The sequence below is a fragment of the Oncorhynchus nerka genome, linkage group LG10 (assembly GCF_034236695.1).
Source record: "Oncorhynchus nerka isolate Pitt River linkage group LG10, Oner_Uvic_2.0, whole genome shotgun sequence".
NCBI classification, from domain to species: Eukaryota; Metazoa; Chordata; class Actinopteri; order Salmoniformes; family Salmonidae; genus Oncorhynchus; species Oncorhynchus nerka.
Window position 1 is genome coordinate 27,505,140 of NC_088405.1, and position 20,199 is coordinate 27,525,338.

Genomic DNA, 20,199 nt, shown 5'->3' on the forward strand with positions numbered 1-20,199 from the left:
CTAAGACTTTTGTCATCTAAGAAAATTGTCGATAAATGGAGAAAGTTCAGCACTGTTGCTACTCTCCCTACGAGTGGCCGTGCTGCAAAGATGCCCAATGCAGAATGCTCAATGAGGTTAAGAAGAATCCTAGAGTGTCAGCTAAAGACTTACAGAAATCTCTGGAACATGCTAACATCTCTGTTGACGAGTCTAAGATACATAAAACACTAAACAAGAATGGTGTTCATGGGAGGACACCATGGAAGAAGCCACTCCTGTCCAAAAAAACACTGCTGCACTTCTGAAGTTCGCAAAAGAGAAACTGGATGTTCCACAGCACAGATTAAACTAAAGTTGAGTTTGGAAGGAACACACAACACTATGTATGGAGAAAAAAAGGCATAGCACACCAACATCAAAACCTCATCCCAACTGTAAAGTATGGTGGAGGGAGCATCATGGTTTGGAGCTGCTTTGCTGCCTCAGGTCCTGGACAGCTTGCTATCATCGACGGAAAAATGAATTCCCAAGTTTATCAAGACATTTTGCAGGAGAATGTCAGGCTATCTGTCCACCAATTGAAGCTCAGCAGAAGATGGGTGATGCAACAGGACAACGACCCAAAACACAGAAGTAAATCAACAACAGACTGGCTTCAACAGAAGAAAATACCCCTTCTGGAGTGGCCCAGTCAGAGTCCTGACCTCAACCCAATTGAGATGCTGTGGCATGACCTCAAGAGCAGTTCACACCAGACATCCCAAGAACATTGCTGAACTGAAACAGTTTTATAAAGATGAATGGTTGAAAATTCCTCCTGACCATTGTGCAGGTCTGGTCCACAACTACAGAAAGCATTTGGTTGAGTTTATTGCTGCTAAAGGAGGGTCAACCAGTTATTAAATCCAAGGGTTCACATATTTTTTCCACCCTACACTGTGAAACTTTACACAGTGTGTTCAATAAAGACATGAAAATGTATAATTGCTTGTGTGTTATTAGTGTAAGCAGACTGTGTTTGTCTATTTTGACTTCGATGAAGATCAGGTCAAATTTTATGACCAATTTATGCAGAAATCCAGGTAATTCCAAAGGGTTTGCATGTTTTTTCTTGCCACTGTACTGTCTGCCGACTGACTGTTCTCAAAACTAGTACACAAAATGAAATATTGTGTAAGTGCTCTAAGATATTGTATTTTACTTTAAAGAGTAAGATATTTCCTATCTGACCTTATTGGAACATATTGTCTATATATGACTATGTTATTACATACCGTGGTGATCATCTGATCCGAGATGCTATTTATGTCAGTAGTGAGGCATTATGCAGTAGTGCCTATTGTCTGAACACAATGGTTGTTCTTTGCCCTGAGGTCACAGCAGACGGTCACTCCACCAGGCCAGAGTGTGTCACCTGTTCCTTAAAGCATACCACCACAGACTCCTCCTCCCGTTAACACTCAGACAAAGCGGGGGTTGTTGTTCAGAAAAGTTTCAAAAGTTTGTCACCTACTTTTTCTGAATTACATTCTGAATGATTTAATCCTCCATGTTTGCCTGTCACTTATTGTGTGGTTCACTAGAGGATACAAATATGCGTCTTATATAAATTCCAAATTAAACTGGATTACAAACGCTTATTTGACTACTTTAAGAATAATTTAAGCTACTGCTTAATGCAAGGAGATCTCACTCCCAATTATAGTCAATCTGTCACCTCCTGAGATGAGGGTGGTGGTATGATCCTGTCTCACACCCCTTACAGGAACACCTGTCGGATTGTAAATCACCTCTTTGTCTCCACGGCCCCTCTCCTTGGATTACCATGGCAACCTCTATTTAGGCACTACAGCAATAGACCGAATAATATAGAAAGGGCTTCACAAGCAATTATCAATCAGGAAAATGCAGTTTTTTTTGGGTGATACCGTTTTCTAGCACACTGCTGTGTCTGCTTGAAAATGAAAGCCTTAAAACCTGCGGTATTGTATGTGTGTGGCTATTGCCAGGGGTATTCTACCTGGAGCCTGTTGATAGGATGCAACATTATAGAATGTTCCGATATAAAAGTGTTATGTAGAACCAATATGATTGACTGTAAAGTATCTACAAATAAGAGGCAGCTTTATTCATGACATTTCCATCTGCGATATTCTGACATCGAACATCACGGAATACACCCCTGGTTGGTGTTCCCATTTGGGTTTGAAGATGGTCTCATACAGCCAGATATACACTTGAGGGGACATAACATTAAGAATACGTTCCTTAATATTGAGTTGCACCCCCTTCTGCCCTCAGAACAGCCTCAATTCGTCGGGGTATGGACTCTACAAGGTGTTGAAAGTGTTCCACAGGGATGCTGGCCCATGTTGACTCCAATGCTTTCCACAGTTGTGTCAAGTTCGCTGGATGTCCTTTAGTGGACCATTCTTGATACACACAGGAAACTGTTGAGCATCAAAAACCCAGCAGCATTGCAGTTCTTGACATAAACTGGTGCACCTGGCACCTACTATCATACCCTGTTCAAAGGCACTTAAAACTTTTATCTTGCCCATTCACCTTCTGAATGGCACACATACACAATCATGTGTCAATTGTCTCAAGGCTTAAAAATCTTTCTTTAACCCATCTCTTCTCCTTCATCTACACTGATTGAAGTGGATTTAACAAGTGACATCAATAAGGGATCATAGCTTTCACCTGGTCAGTCTGTCATGGAAAGATGTAATGTTTTCTACACTCAGTGTATGGCAATGTTTATGGCATGATTTAATGACATGAAAATGCAAAAATATATAAACAATGGACCATGGTTTAATAAAACAATCACGTAAACACACACTGTTTATATTATATGTTGTGAAATGTCATTTCCTAAAGAATGTAATGAAATTCTATGAAGCTGCTATACAGAGCAAAAGTTATATTACAAAAGCTCAGTCCATACAAAAGCAATTCAAACAAAGGAACAAGGACAATATAAGCATTAGTAATGCAGGTTACAAACTGGGAAAGTGAACACGATATACAGGGTTTATGCATCTAAACTTGTAATACTTCAACAGACCATAAACTGACAAGCATCAAAACATACTAAATCAAATGTCAGACCGTTGCAAATTGATCAACCTTCATTTCAGTATTGCATTTAAAAACAGCTTCACAAAACACAGTATTTACAAAGGAAAACCAGGTTTCTCCTTTTGGATCGAAGCAAATCATTCACATTGGTTACTGGGATAAATCCAATCCTCAATTTATACCATCTCTGGATGTTTTACTTTGTCTTTAGGTTTAACTCCGGTCCAGAGAATAGCTTTTTTATAACATATTGCTATTAAGGCCACACACATTTATTTAAATATTTGTGAAAAGTAGACTCACTCTTGTTAAAATACTATAGTGACCTTAGTTTAACACCTGGTGACCTAATCAAGAGATTTTAGCCTCTTGGGGAGACAAAAAGAGGTACAATTCAGCCATAATCAGAGAGGAAGTTGTATATCTCTACTGGAAGCCTCACAACATTGTTTTTTTGCTATAATCTTGCATTTCTTCCAACAATATCAGATTTCTCAAAAAATATATATATATATGTTGAGGGGCATCCGTTAAACATTTTATTAAATTTGTATGGCCTAATCAACTTTCAAATGATCTATCAAGATACTGTCTCAACTAATCTTTCACATACACAGCACATACATATAACATTTCCATAGCCTTATATAGGCCTAGCTATCTCATATCATTACACTTGTAATTTCGCGTTCAGTCATATGATATCCATGTGCACATATCGGTGAATGTGGTAAAACGGATTCAGCAATATTGAGCTCATGGAGATTGTATTAATCATCATACTATCAGTCCATTTAATCACAATAACGAATAAGCAGCAACCACTCAAATAATATCACTGGCATAAATAAAAGTTGAAAAGTTTCTGCCTGGCTAAAACTGCCTTCTCTGTCTTGCATTGTTAAAAGTATTATGTATAACAAATGGATTATTAATAACACAAATATGTACTGTAGTGTATATCAAAATCTTAACCGAATAATCAGAAACACAACTACAACCCATACTTTATCCTACTCATAAAAATCTACTAAAACAGCATTATTATGTCTAGGTCCAGATACAAACCAACCACACTTCTTATACATTCAATACATTCAGGGACCAGGATACAACACTCACTTGACACTGCCTCATGACATTTACATGTCTTACCTTCAACTATGGGCTACTGTACATTCAAGGATGAGCCGACTGGAAAAAGGACCTGAACACAAATATATAGCAGGCTAAATGTGGTATTTCAGTGAGTTTTTTTTATTTTAAAGATTTTAAAGAATGAGTTTCTGTAGCTATATACTATGTGTTTTGATTACACAATGGCGAATTGGCTATTGTACATACTGAGAACAATAAAGCTGATACACTACACGTTCATCACCATGCCTACTATTCATGTGTGGCGTCCTCAGAGGAAGTAATTGAGTAATAAGAAGATTGTAATAACAGGCTTATTGTCACAGTTGCTCCCTCCCAAAAGCTGGAGATCTATTAAGATCTTAGTGACTCATACATTCCCTCTCTAAGGAACACACCTCATCCTATGATCTCATCTCATACCAAACAAGCTGACCTGGCTTTCTTCAGGTTCTCTCCATCTAGGCCTCAGCCTTCTCCTTCTTCTTATTCATTTTTAGGAAGGAGGGAGTGCGAAACTTTTTCTTCTTCTTTGGGGACTTGGTTTGGCTCTCAGGGGTCTTGTCTCCCCCTGATTTCTCTGTTATGGAGATTTCAACCGTTTCTGTGGTGCTGACGCTGATCTTGGATACCTTGATGTTCAGTTTCTCCTCCAGTTCTTCCATATAGTCTTTCCCATTGGGTATGATCTCTGTTAACAGGAAGAAACCAAGTCAGCGAGGAAGGGTTGGTGAACGAAGCACTTAATACACTTTTTTTTAAAGAATACTCCTTTACAGGAAGTATGAAGATGACAATTTTGCCTGTAGTGCAACCTTTCCAAAACTATATGTATTAGAACCAATTCAACGTTAAAGAGAAGGAATGCCCTGATTTAGGAATTAAGCATCTCACTGAAACTTTATTTCACACAATGGTCTTGTTCCTTTCTAATGAAATATCCTATACCTTTGACTGGAGACATGAGTGGAGACAGGGACAGCGAGATGGTGGACTCGTCAAAAGTTGTCATCTCATCTGCATCTGTGACATCATCAGCATCTGCAAGTTCAAAGTTCAAGGGTTATCAATAGGGCCTGGAGTTTTATCCTGACCATGTGACCTGGCCAGGTAAAACATTGGGCCCTAGTCATCACTACTGTAGATAACAGAGGTGGGAATAAAATTATCTTCATCATGACAGAGTTGATATTTGTAATGAGATAGGGGAGAATCATACCATCCTGACCCAGCTGCCTTTGCTCCAAAACACTCTTATACTCTTCTAGCATTTTCTCTGTCAGCTCACTGAAGGGGTTGGGAGGAAGAGAGCGTGTCTGCTCCTCATCCTCAATGATAAAGGCCTGAGGGGAGAGAGGTACATACAAATGGGGTTAAACTTTTAACTGCTAGACTTACTGCTTAGTAACCAATGAGCTCCACAAATTCAGTTTAACCTAAAACCATTGGTAAGGCCAATACATACCTGTGATCTCCAACCCAACTACTTCGCTGAACACATAATATAAGGTCTTCTGAGCATGACAACTATGAAACTCACTACCATATGGGCCGTTCCACCAATTAGGTGCCTTTTGAGAAGTGTAACTTGCAATTTTTTTTGTTGATTTCACCTAATTTTAACATTCTTTCATGAAGATCACATGTTCAACTTTATAAAAAACAAGTCCCCCCCCCCCCCCATCTCAACAGGTTAAATAAAAAATGGACTATAGTAAGTGCTATACACAGTGCCAAATAATGTAACAGGGTTGACAATTTAATCTTGAATCAGCCATAAAATCTCTTGTGACAAATCAAATGTTATTTGTCACGTACACATGTTTAGCAGATGTTTTTGCGGGTGTAGTGAAATGCTTGTGTTTCTAGCTCCAACAGTGCAGTAACATTCTGTCATAAAGAGCACATTTTCAACTTGACAAAAAAACTAGTTGGAATGGAAGCGTGTTGTGTGCAACAGGGATGGGCAATTGCATGCAAGCTTCACAACAAAACAAAAACTTCTAGCCTATGGATAACAGGGTTGACGTGTTGTGCTCGACACACTCAGTTTTCCACCACAAAACACCAGAAAATGGCCAAAAATAGTAGAAGCAACTCATCTACTTTTACACTATGATATGACTATTAGATGTTCTTTGTTCCTTTTGAAAAATATATTTAAAAAAGGAATAGTTTCACCATTATAAAATGAGAATTGAGTTCAGGTAACTGGGTTGACTTTATAATAAGGGACAGATGTAAATGAATCACATTAAATAAATAATCATCTTCAGAAATGACTGTGAAAGCAACAAAATAACTTGGGCTTTAGAATGATAGTAAAAACTTGGCGAAACGATGGGGTTAAAATCTTCCTAGAGGTGACACAGGGTTGACGGACATGTCAAAATGGAAATGTTAAAATGCTTAATTTTGGCACTTTAGCAAGTCCCTTAGTCATAATATACATCTGATTTATTGAATTCTCCATGTGGTCTATATTAGAGGGCAATTCATTTAATATAACAGGCTTTTTATTAATTTTATTGGTGCCCAATTTCTACTTAAAATATCAAAGGGACGCAAAAGGCAAACATTTTGTGGAACGCCATCTATCATGTTAGGGTTGTGTGGTGTGAAGTTGATCCAAGTACTTACAGGTCCTGGTATGGTGTCCACAACGATGCCAGCTAGAAGATGGGACTTTGGTCCTGAAGTCATGTGATCACCAGTGTTCTGTTGCCTTATCTAAAATGTTTTTATAATAATAACAAATTTAAAATAATTGTAAGTTCTGTTTTCAAGACATTGGCATAACTCTCTGGGTAATTAGAACTATCTACTACACCCAAATGTGTCCCTAGACTAACGGGTGTCTATTATTCTGTCTATTTTTGTTCTGAAATTACTCAGTGACACCACATTTGGACTCCATCAAAATGAACAGAAAGGCTTTATGACTGATTGATCCTCTGGTCCACCCAGCTGTCATGCCAGAGGGAGACAGGTTGCACCCTATAGGTCACTGCAATCAATACGAATTTGCTTGGGAAAGAGAGTTCAATAGTATGGTCAAGCTGTTGAACTCAACATTTAACCCAGCCCAATATGTCCGAACTTTCAATCAGGAACATGATTAGAAAACACTATGTTCTAGCTCACCAGGTTCCTCTTCTCCAGAACATCAGTGGGGTTTGTGTTAAGGGGAACAAACTGGTTGGGGTCCTCAATCTTTATGGGGGTGCCAGTGCCATTGCTGGTCTCTTCAGATTTCATCCACTAAAAGGAAAGATATTGGTTTAATAAAAATACATTTCAGACTGGAGCTCATTAACACATTTGATGCATTGGGTAAGCTAAGAAGATTTTATGTAGAAAGATGTTGGTGTTTCATACATACAGTTACAAGATTCCACAAGAGGGCAGGCTAATCCACACATTTAAAACTGCTCTGGCAACCTACAGAAAAGCCTCATATTTGAGCAAATATTTTAGCTCTGCCATAGGAACACAGACTGTCAGGTTGAAGCAATATAGATATTACTGCAAGTCTACCGGTACACAAGGTAGATTGAAGAACAATGGTGTATAGCAGCTCACCATGGTCTTGGTCCTGGGGCTGCACTCTCCACTGGGTGAACTTTCAGGCACATTGACCTTCAGGTAGCTGTTGGGAGAGTTGAGCCAGCGGGTCCTCTCCCTCTTCTGTTTCTGAACCAGGACGTTAAACGGTTTTCTCTGACCCAGTTGACTGTCCACCAATGGGACAGTGTAGACTGTGGCAGGAATCTCCACGTCGTTTTTGGTCCGAATCTTTTCCCTCACTATGGGGTGGTGGTATGCGTAGCCTGTCCGGTAACCCTAGAAACACAGAGACATTGTTTCAGTCCACTTGTCAAAATGGACTCCATGAAAACTGCCGCCGGTTATCCATCAACCATAAAGCCTTTATACATGAATATTAATTAGGAAATGTGATTTCCAAGGAAAAGGTTTCCGCGACATAATTACGCTCAGTACCACAAGGTACTGTTAAGTGATTTGCACCTTGGCAGCATATAAAATCAATCTCCCAAAGACACGTTTTCGGACATTGGTCCTGCAGTTTCCCATCACAAAGTGTGTAAGATCATTTCCATCTTTAACCACGTGAAACATTACACTCCATAAAAAATGACTAAAGCCAGTGGTTTAAGCAGTTCGTAGAACACCCAATGTTCAGCCTCTCCAGTGAAGACCTTCTTTACATTGTTGGAACACTTTGTACAGTACATATAAACGACGCTTTCAGAAGTGCCTGGTTTCAAAGGGAATAAGATAAAGTCTGGCCACACAGGGGAAATGTTGTGTGGAACACATCAAAGAAAAGGGGGGTGGGGGACCGCAAACCCCAAACTCAACCATGTTGAGCGGAACCCAGGGAGTGTGTTGAGTATTCCAGTCAATCGACTCTGAAGGATTGTGTGGTCTGTGCTCTTTACTCCACACAGCATGGCCTGCCATCTGGAATCCATGATGGGGGAGGCGGGCTATGATGACACAGGGCTGTACAAGCTAACACAGCTGTAGCCTACCCAGGAAGTGGCATGTCATTAGTAGTTTCAATAGAGGATTTCTCAGAGTAGGGTGTGCTGTGCCCAGAGATTGTGTCTGTCCCTTATCATTAGTAGTGATGTTGAGATAGTAGTGTTTAAAGGGGAGAAGCCTTCTGAACATCACAGTTATCTACAGGGGATGCTAGACCCAGCATTAGCAAACAGTCTGCTAGCCGCAGGCTAAGATTGGACGTTCATCTTTGATAAACCCCCAACGGTGTGGCACTCTTTAATAGGTTATATTGGACAATAATCATGCATTAGTTCAAGGAGCTACAGCTGGCATTCATGATCTCCCATGTTTGATTCATGGGAGATCTGGTTGGGATTATGATGTCAATGTATTCCCACACATCCTCAGGATGGAAATGCTAAGCATTGTGGGAAAAGTCAGATAAAATAGTGAGGTCACTTACCAGGTTGTCCAGCATCCTCATGAGTGACTCGAACTCTGCCTCGCCCACTTTCCATTTGACCTCGCTGTCCACGGTGACCCCAGCAGCAGCCACTCCGTGGGTCAGGGGCTTGAGCCTCTCCCTGTCCAGGAGCACCAGGTCCTCCACTCCTGCAGAGCACCGCAGAGCACGGACCTGAAAGACCACATCAAAAACACATCATAGTTAAGACCGGGAGTTTGTCTTGACCATGTGAGAAGACCAGGTCTGGTGAATAATGAGTAAAGTCTAAAACTACAGACATAGGATCTTAATTTGAACCAGTTTGCTACAGCAGGAAAAATGATCCTGCAGCAACTTGAAATGTTAATTATTATGTGGATAATAATTAATGGACATCTTTGTAGGAGTTGATAAAAAAAATTGTAAGGAAAAAATCTATTCAAATTTCAAGGTGCAAATTACAAACTTCAAAAGCCTTTTAAGCCTCAAATACACTACACGTTTTACAATTCCTGAATTGCAAGAAAGTTCTCCTGCAAAAGGGTAATCAAATTAAGAACCGACATCTGTAGCTATTATAGTGAAAATATGAGGTAAAAACGTGTGTCACAAGGCGACAGTAGAGTCTAGTAAAGCACAGGAATCCGAGACTGACCACATGTGGAATGACCTGCTCAATGGAAACACTATCCCAGAAACATATGATGATAAGAGAACACTATCGGTCTGCTCCACATAGAGCTATGAGCTACAATGAGACTCAACCAGGTCCTAGAACACTAAACTCCACCTGTTGCTCTTTGAGAACAGTGGTTTCAAAGACACAGAGTCCTTGATTTAGCTTTGTTTTAACAGATGTCTGACTTATCACAAATGTCTCTTTCACGCAGAGAATATAACACCATTCAATTGGAAAACGACCAACACAAAGTTTGATTCCTTTCCAAAAACCAGGGACCATTTTTCTTTACATGAGGGAAACCATTCTACAAGTATAACCCAGTGATTTATATATACACTAGGGATGCACAATAGATCAGTAAGCATATCGGAATCGGCCGACATCAGCTAAAAATTCCAACACCGGCATCGGCCTGATGTCTAGTTTAACAGCGATGTGCAAAACCGATGTCAAAGCTGACGTGCAAACCTATATAAACGTAGGTAGATGACGTAATGATGCCACGAAAAATACAGCGCTACACAGCATTCCTAACCTCGCCCACAATGTCTGCTGTGTGGATCTATTTTGAAGTTCAGCGACTACTTAGAACAAAAGCAGAAAGAAACTAAGCGCACACTTCCAACAACTAAACAAGTTCAAGTTGAGCAGTCATTTGAAAGAGTAAGAAAATGTCAATGAGACAACTCAAAGGCGAAATCCATTAACGGCAAGATAATGGAATTCATTGCCCTTGACAATCAATCTTTCTCTGTTGTGGATGATGTTGGCTTTCGCTGACTGGTCGAGCACCTCGAGCCCCAGTACACACTACCAAGAAGGCGCTATTTTTCAGATGTAGCCCTAATGGAGTTACACAGTATTGTTGAAACACACATCCATGAGCGTCACTGCTATTAGCTTCACGACTGACAACTGCGTCTGCAGCAGACGTAATACCCTCTGTCATGGCATTGAAACGCCTGCTCAACAAAACTTCAGACAGATCGTGGGGTTAAACTTGCAAAAGTATTCTACTAGAGGCTGGGAACAAGCGATTCGGTGGTATTCTCTCTGAGCCTCTTTACTGTGTCACCACCATGCTCGATGCTAGGTACAAGGACCGCTACTTCAATGCAGACAAGAAACAGGGTTTACGTGTTTGTATGCTACAAACACAGCTGGACAAGATGGAAACGGACACGGTGACAGTGCGCACAGAGGAAGAGAGGCCATGGACAAACAGCTGAAACTTCTCTGCTTGACATGTATGATGAAATACTGGTTGAGAATGAAACGACTAAACAAATGAACAACGAAACAGCCCAGCAAGTAAGTGAAAGAAATAGGTTTTGATGATGTTTTACTGGTAATGGGGACATACGTAAATGCCAACAAAATAACTTTTTGGTCAGTGTGTGTTTCAACTATTCAACTTAACTAGAAGGCTTAAAATATTTAATATCGGTATCAGGATTTTTGGCAAGGAAAATATTGGATATTGGTACATACCTAATATACACTATATTTACACAGTATGTGGACACCCCTTTAAATGAGTGGATTCAGATATTTCAGCCACAGCCGTTGCGGACACGTGTATAAAAATCGAGCCCACAGCCACGCAATCTCCATAGACAAACATTGGCAGTAGAATGGCCTTACTGAAGAGCTCAGTGACTTTCAACAATGCACCATCATAGGATGCCACCTTTTCAAGTCAGTTCGTCAAACTTCTGCCCTGGTCAACTGTATGTCCTGTTAATGTGAAGTGGAAATGTCTAGGAGCAACAACAGCTCAGCCGCAAAGTGGTAGGCCACACAAGCTCACAGAATGGGACCACTGAGTACTGAAGCACGCAGCACATAAAAATGGTCCATCCTAGGTTGCAACACTCACTACCGAAACACTAAATTCGAAACGGCATCTGGAAGCAACGTAAGCACAATAACTGCTCGTCGGGAGCTTCTTGAAATAGGTTTCCATGGCTGAGCAGCCACACACAAGCCTAAGATCACCATACGCAATGCCAAGCGTCGCCTCGAGTGGTGTACAGCTCGCCGCCATTGGACTCTGGAGCCGTGGAAATGCGTTCTCTGGAGTGATGAATCACGCTTCAACATCTGGCAGTCCGACAGACAAATGTGGGTTTGGCGGATGCCAGGAGAACACTACCTGCACGAATGCATAGTGCCAACAGTAAAGTTTGGAGGAGGAGGAATAATGGCCTTGGGCTGTTTTTCAAGGTTCAGGCTAGGCCCCATAGTTCCAGTGAAGGGAAATATTAATGCTAGAGCATACAATGACATTCTAGATGATTCTGTGCTTCCAACTTCATGGCAACAGTTTGGGAAAGGCCCTTTCCTGTTTCAGCATGGCAATGCCCCAAAGTGAGGTCCATACATAAATGGTTTGTCGAGATCTGTGTGGAAGAACTTGACTGGCCTGCAGAGCCCTGACCTCAACCCCATCGAACACCTTCGGGATGAATTGGAAGGCCGACAACGAGCCAGGCCTAATCACGCAACATCAGTGCCTGACCTCACTAATTCTCTTGTGGCTGAATGGAAGCAAGTCCCCACAGCAATGTTCCAACATCTAGTGGAAAGCCTTCCCAGAAGAGTAGAGGCTGTTATAACAGCAATGGGGGGACCAACTCCATACTAATGCCAATGATTTTGGAATGAGATGTTCGACAAGCAATGTGTCCACATACTTTTGGTCATGTAGTGTAAAAGTAGTTATTAATTTAATACATACTGATGTGTTTAGACCACACAGGTTAAGTGAAGCAAAATAACACATATATTCTGTATATTGGATCGCAACACACCCTCATCGAATTTACATGATAAGAACACAGAAATAGCAGTGAACTAACTATTTCATGACCTATACAATGATGTGGTAGAACAAGTGTGGCTGATGAATTAAAGCGTTACCTGGACTTCACAAGCCTGCTGTGAGTGGTAAATGTAGTGGAAAGCCTCCTCTATGGTTTCCCCCAGAGCAACCAGGCCATGGTTCCTCAGAACAAGCACCTGCAAAAAGATGAAGTGCGGTATAACAACAAGTTCAAAAGGTGAAATGAATAAGTGAAAACCTAATCACGCAAAGTGGCTGTTCCACTGGATGTCATAAGGTGAACGCACCAATTTGTAAGTCGCTCTGGATAAGAGCGTCTGCTAAATGACTTAAAGGTAATGTAAATGTAAAACAAATACATTTTTTTTTTAAATGAAGTGAAAACAACTTCCAGTAACACTTATACCTGTGTAAAAACACCAATTACTACAGTAACAAAACAGATTAAATGGCAGGCATATCTAATCGCCATGGTGATTGAATTCTGTGTGTTCTGTTTCTATATATGGCACACACTACAATACCTGTTGGTGTTAAGGAAACCAATAGTTACCTTGGCAGTGGGCCCTAGGGCTTTCTGGAACTCCACCTTCTCGTCTTGATCATCCAAAAAGCCTTGGTAACTGAAGTATGCAACATCGCCCAGAACCAGAGCCTCTTGGGAAATTGGCAAGATGCCACATTTCATTGAGGACACCTGTGAATTCAGGATAAAAGCAACCGTGACAATGCTATGTCAACAACAACTACCTAAAGGCACCTTTTATTTGATTTCCGGTTGGTAAAATATCAGACATATTTCATGAACCATAAGAGACGACCTCAAAAGGCAACAGTACTAGTACATTAGGTGTATTTACAGTACAAACAATAATGAAACCAAGAGGTTTCTCTTAATTATAAACTGAGTGGTCCGAGCCCTGAATACTGATTGGCAGACAGCCGTGGAAAATCAGACCGTATAACACAGGTATGACAAAACATTTATTTTTACTGCTCTAATTACTTTGGCAACCAGTTTATAATAGCAATAAGGCACCTTGGGGGTTGTGATATATGGCCAATATATCACGGCTAAAGGCTGTTGCGGCGTGCATAAGAACAGCCCGTAGCCCTGGTATACTGGCCATATACCACACCCCCTCGGGCCTTATTGGTTAACTCAGTCATTGAGTATCATGGCCAGGTGACATGGCCACTCACTGAGTTTTAGTTGAGTGTACTCACTGCAGCGGTGGCAGAGGTGTGGATGTGTATGATACACCTGATGTCAGGGCGCATGGAATAGATAGCAGAGTGAGGGCTGAAGCCAAAGTGGTCCACCTCCAGGTAGGTGGATCCCTGGTCGACAACATCACCAATCATGTTCACTTTCACCTGGAAACAGACCAGGACACAATATCAGTAGGGCTACCATGGCAACCAGATACTGAGTCGGATACAAAGCCGCACAACTGTATTGGGAATTATTCCAACTCACTGTAGGCCGTCATTGAATATAAGATTGTTCTTAACTGACTTGCCTAGTTCAATAAAAACATTTTAGACTGTGCTACCATATTGCTGCACTATTAAAATAGATTCATTATTCCACTCTTGTTTTTTCTTATTGGAATTAAACTATATTCCGTTGTTATTATGATGACACTGTAAGAGGATTACAAGTAATCTAGTTATCATTCTATTGGGACTTAGCGCTCCATCAATACTGTAACTATTGGCAACTACATGCTGAAAAACATCCATTCAACAAAACTGTAATTTCTCCTTGACCCCTTGGTGAAGTAGAGTGAGGCGTGTCTCAGCATACCCAGAGGCTGTCTGGGTGGCTGGTTATTGATTATGTGGCCATGTCGATAGTCTGAACACATATTCTGCATGATTCACATCTCAATGGCGTTTTCTGGATACTGTTGATAACGATAGTGTTGTTCACCCACTGGAGAAAAGCACAAGCTGTTATTTTCTATGGTAGTTCTAAGAAATCTGGAATATGAAAATGCATGCACCATTATACCTACCAGACTGCCAGCCGTCACTTCAGTGAAAGAGAGCCCTTGTGGGATGATAAGAACATGGTCTTGTTCTTTGCTAACCCGGACCTGTACAAGGAAAAGGTCAAAAAGCAAAACGTCAAAAGGCATTTCCAAGAACAACATTGCACCGGTTACATACAGTAAACTGGATGTAGGCTATTCTCAAGATAAAAATGGCTAGACTATTTATTTGTACTTCAACAATGCTTGAAAATTGCTAAAATAAAATGTGTATTGGGTGACTGAGGACTGTATGTGTCGTTTTGACATGCCTACAGTAATCACAATTCCTACTGTGCTTATAATGCTACATTACGTTTGTGTTACATGTAAGTAAAGAGGTCTAATAAGGTTTTTAATGAGGGTAATACTCACAGTAATGTATGAGCTGGTGAAATGGGCCCAGCTGAAGAGGTCCACCAGTCTGTAGACACTGGCTAGCTTACAGCGACACTGTTTCTCCCCTTTAGTAAAGGATGCAGACTCTACCCCATAGAGGTCATTGACCGGGGTGACCATCCCTAGGTCTGGAGAAAACACATGCATTCATAGTGAACTGTGACAAGAGCACAGTGACTAACATCCCACAGCCTTTGTGACAACCACCACAAATGACAGCTTTCTTTGTATGTCTAAACAAGCTGGTGTGTTAACCATTCATACTACTTCAGAAATATAACATTCATGAATGTTCATGAAACAAGAACATTCTTCATGTTGAAGTTGCATTATGACACGGTCAATGTCATTTGCTTTCTCTTTGGTTTGAGCTTACAAGCACCACCTATGCTGACTTGTTTAACTTGAGCAGTTCTAAATGGTCCCGCCTCTCTTACAACATTTAGTTGAAATGATTGCTATAAATAAATGTCTCACTACATCTCAGCATCCCATGGTTAACTTTTGGATCATAAAAGAAGCTGTTCTCAGTACTCCTCATAAGAGCTCTGAATAGTACATATTTTTCCTACTGTATAAGGGCATTGGACAAACCGGAACCCTATTCTTTTACAAGTACTTTAAGAGGGACTGTTGACAGTTCTGCCTCCATTACCTCAAAGCCATATGAGACGACAGTTAATTTATATTTCCTAACAGTCACAGTAAACATTCCTAGTGTTTTTAAAATGGAACTTTTTAGCCCTAGGGTTCATAGTGACCTCCATTGAAAGACGGAGGGCAACATCATTTACGCTCCAGACAGCTGTAATTCATTACAAAGTCGGGAACATTTGGTTCACTTAGAAACATTCGGAATGTGGTTAACATGTAATTGAGCAGAATTTTGCTGCATTAGGGCTCTCAATGTCACACGTTTTTGTGAATTCCATGCCCCAAAACATTGGCAATGCAGAGAGAATCAGGATGCGTCACTGAAAGACTATGCAGAATGCGCAGACCCACACGCACACAGCTACTTACTGAGAGGAGATGTGAAGGAGCCTGGCCCTCCCATAGAACTGGCCATGATCAGATCAGCCATCTGCCTCAGAGCCAGCAGCCCTGTTGGATTATTGCCCTTCGTCATCTGATCCTGGATCAGTCCTTCCAGTTCATCCTTAAACACCTGGAAACCAAACAATGACACACCTTGGAATCCAGAACTCAGTGAAAATAGTACCACTGACCGATGATCAATGCTTACAACTCCAGGATAGTGGTCACAGGTCACAAAGAAAATGAGGAAAGGATTTTAGCTGGGTCATTCTTACTCTGCAGTGCCTTTTCTGTCCCTAGGAAATATGATTTCTTATTTAGTGTAAAATGTGGATTTAAATATAAAGGTCAGGTGCCCTTTACCTTAAAAACACCAAAATATGGATCCTGAAAGGAAAATTTATGCATTTTAAACACTTTTTGTCCATGGATGAGTTTTTGCTGTCCACAGGTGTTATTTATCAACTTCCACAAGAAATAAGGCATTAAATAAATCACATCTTTCTTCATTATTTTATAGTCCTAGTTAAAGTCTCTTTCATCAATAACTTTTTTTTTCTCACGATTATTGTATTACAATACTTTTATTTAAGATTTTCTATGTCCCCGATACCACTTTCCACCCTGTTAGTTTGTTGTACTTCTCCGTTTAAGAAAACAACCTCTTACTACAATGACCCCACATTCAGGAAGTGTTATAATTTATTTGGTGGGAAACTATGGTGCAAAGCTAAATAAACATAAACACTCAGTTTTATCTATTTGTCCATGTTTCATGTTGTTAGTCTGTATGTCCCACTCATACATTTCCACCCTGTTAGGCTAAATTTGATATAGAAATATATTATTCAACTGCTGGTATGGTCTGTGTATTTACGCAATACTTTTCACCTTGTCCCTGTTCCAATTCCATGTCTATTCAGCCGTTCGCATTAGGACAGGGTGCACAGTGTCCTCTCAGGCCTAACGAGGCCCTCCTTATTACAAGTTTACACAAATCACATTAGAGGTTTCTAAACCCCTCTTTATGTCCATGTGAATAGAGGTGACTGGGAGGTAGCCCTCCCAGTAAGTCAGCCTATTAATTTATGCTCACAGTATTGTTGTGAATCTTGGGTATCCTTTCCAAAAAAGACGATTATTCTGCAAGCCTCTGGTGCAACGCCAGCATTCCACACCATCTCAGAGCGGTTCCCATGGTGATGAGCTAAGTTCCACTTGTTGGGGTCTGTTATGCAATCACAGATGAGCGTGGGCTCATCTCATTTTTTTTTTTTTTACAGGCATGTGTTTGTTGCACCTCCTAGCAGCCTCTCTAACCACATTTTACTGCTTGATTATCTGCCCCTCTGATTCACAATGGCATATATGATGCATTTATCATCAGCGCATGTAGGCAACATTTTCTGCTTATACTCAAGGGTTTGAGTCAAATAGGAATACATACAGTGGATGCTAATACTTCTTCTGTTCATGCCTATATGTTGTTCTCTCCATTTGATTTAATTAAAGGCCCAGTGCAGTCAACAACATGATTGTGTTATACATATATATCCACACTATGATGTTGAAATAATACTGTAAAATTGTAAAAAGGATGATAATGCCCTTTTAGTGTAAGAGCTGTTTGAAATAAAAACACCTGAAATTTCAGCATGTTTTGTTGGGATGGCATTTTGGCCTGCCTGGTGACATCACCAGGTGGTAAATTAGTAGACCAATAAGAAAAAGTTCCAAACATAGAAATAGATTGAATAGATGGGCGTCCCCATTCAAGTCATTGATGGCATTATGGGTGGACTTTGCGAGTGTACCCATACGAGCAAAGCAGGAAGTAAAAGCAGGAACTGTACCCATAAATCTGTGCTGTGATTTGTTGAATCAACTCAACTGACATTACAAAAAATACATTCCATTACATGAGGCACATCAGTTAGAATGAACAATCTACATTACCACAGAAATTATTGCATAACAATACCAGGCAGTCATTATCACATGATACTAAGTAATTCCCCATCGACCACACCCACAAATTGGGGGACCCCCCCCCAAAAAAAATCATATTGACCCCCATTGTAAGAGACAACTTCGTCGTAGATTTTTTGTTATACAGAAAGAACAAAACATGTCGAAGAGTTGCTGTGTTGTTCAATGTACATGTAACCAGCTAAAAAATCCAGACCTAAAGGTTCACAATGCTCTCACGTAGGGAAATGGAGCCTGTGAGAAGAGCTGTGACCTCAGGGCTATTCAGCGTGGAAGAGTGGGAAATGTGGGAACCAGTTGTCCAAGTAGGCTACACGTAACTATATGTGTGGAAAGCATTTCCCCACAGGTAAGACATTTAACTTGTTTAGTATAGACCGTTTGTAACGCCACTCACTAGTAGATGTATAGTCCGTTTGTGTTGTTGGTCTTGGCTGGCTAGCTAGCACTCACGTGGCTGCTAGCAACATCAAAGTTGTACTTTTCTTAAAATCTAGTTTTGTAATTGACTAAAACAAGCAGACAACAATAAAAATGTAAACTTTTTTTTGTTGCTGTGCACCAATGGGGTAACCTAGGTAACCACAGGTTGTTTCCCCACAAATTGCCTGGGCTAGAGGTTCTAAGCCCATTATGTTTTCCAAACCTCTGTCAATAACAGCTAGTTTTCATTCTTCCCCTCCCCACTCAGACCACTCCCTGACAGTCCTAGCAAAATTCTTGCTCGAGAAAATCGCTCTTTGCTAAGAAGCTATTTTTTAATAATTTCTGACCATTTTAATTGAAAACAATCACGGTAAGATACTTAACTGTTACCCAGAATTGTTTTGAAATGTAAATAAAAATGGCTGCATTGGACCTTTAATAATGCTAAACTGTGAACTTGGTCAGGCAATGTATATTAAAGCTGACATTTATTTTTGGACTGGTTAATATTTAATATTGTTTCCTCTGACAGTAGCACATTTCACTTCATTGGAACAAATATTAACACTGTACAAACATGGTGTCAGTTGATTCAATGTTTTGCCACCATTGCTGGTCTGACCAATCGGAATCCACGCTTCAAGATTGTTTTGATCATGCGGATTGGGACATGTTCCGGGTAGCCTCAGAGAATAATATTGACGTATACGCTGATTCGGTGAGTGAGTTCATACGGAAGTGCATAGATGTTGTACCTACTGTGACTATTAAAACCTACCCTGACCAGAAACCGTGGATGGATGATCACGCAAAACTGAAAGCACGAACCACCGCATTTAACCATAGAAAGGTGACTGGGAATATGGCCGAATACAAACAGTGTAGTTATTCCCTCTGCAAGGCAATCAAACAAGCAAAATGTCAGTATAGGAGTAGAGGTTGACCGATTAATCGGCATTAATTAGAGCCAATTTCAAGTTTTCATAACAAATCAACCTTTTTGGACGCCGATTATGGCCGATTAGATCGCAATCCATGGGGAAACTGCATGGCAGGCTGACCACCTGTTACACGAGTGCAGCGTCAAAAGGACCGTGTGGCTGCAATAAGCCAAGGTAAGTTGCTGTCTAGCATTAAACTCATCTTATAAAAAACTATCAATCTTCACATTATCACTAGTTAACCTAGTAATATCATCAACCATGTGTAGTTAACTAGCCTGTCCTGCATTTCATATAAGCAATGCCTGTTAATTTATCATTGAATCACAGCCTACTTTAACTTTGCCAAACAGGTGACAATTTAACAAAATCGCATTCGTTGCACAAATGTACCTAACCATAAACTTCAATGCCCTTCTTAAAATTAATACACAGAAGTCTATTTTGTTTTTTAAACCTGCATATTTAGTGAAAATAAATGCATGTTAGCAGGCAATATTAACTAGGGAAATTGTGTCACTTCTCTAGCATTCAGTGCAAGCAGAGTCTTGCTATTGCATCTTGCCTATGCCTCTGTCATTGCTCATCCATATATTTATATATTCCTATTCCATTCCTTAGATTTGTGTGTATTCAGTAGTTGTTGTGGAATTGTTAGGTTA

General features: G+C 40.4%; 1 protein-coding gene across 3 annotated transcripts in view; it reads right to left on the reverse strand.

The window, feature by feature from the left end:
* Positions 1–2,782: 2,782 nt before the first annotated feature.
* add3b (adducin 3 (gamma) b) overlaps positions 2,783–20,199 on the reverse strand; it is a 35,547-nt gene continuing 18,130 nt past the window's right edge. For all 3 annotated transcript variants that reach the window (XM_029669358.2, XM_029669357.2, XM_029669356.2), the window contains exons 3-15: positions 16,167–16,311; positions 15,120–15,271; positions 14,730–14,810; positions 13,936–14,085; positions 13,262–13,405; positions 12,786–12,884; positions 9,200–9,373; positions 7,789–8,049; positions 7,351–7,467; positions 6,847–6,936; positions 5,426–5,549; positions 5,155–5,247; positions 2,783–4,897 (exon numbers count right to left, since the gene is read on the reverse strand). In XM_029669358.2, coding sequence (XP_029525218.2) covers positions 4,668–4,897; positions 5,155–5,247; positions 5,426–5,549; positions 6,847–6,936; positions 7,351–7,467; positions 7,789–8,049; positions 9,200–9,373; positions 12,786–12,884; positions 13,262–13,405; positions 13,936–14,085; positions 14,730–14,810; positions 15,120–15,271; positions 16,167–16,311 — 1,860 coding nt within the window. In that variant the 3' untranslated portion in view covers positions 2,783–4,667. The remainder of the gene's footprint in view (positions 4,898–5,154; positions 5,248–5,425; positions 5,550–6,846; positions 6,937–7,350; positions 7,468–7,788; positions 8,050–9,199; positions 9,374–12,785; positions 12,885–13,261; positions 13,406–13,935; positions 14,086–14,729; positions 14,811–15,119; positions 15,272–16,166; positions 16,312–20,199) is intronic.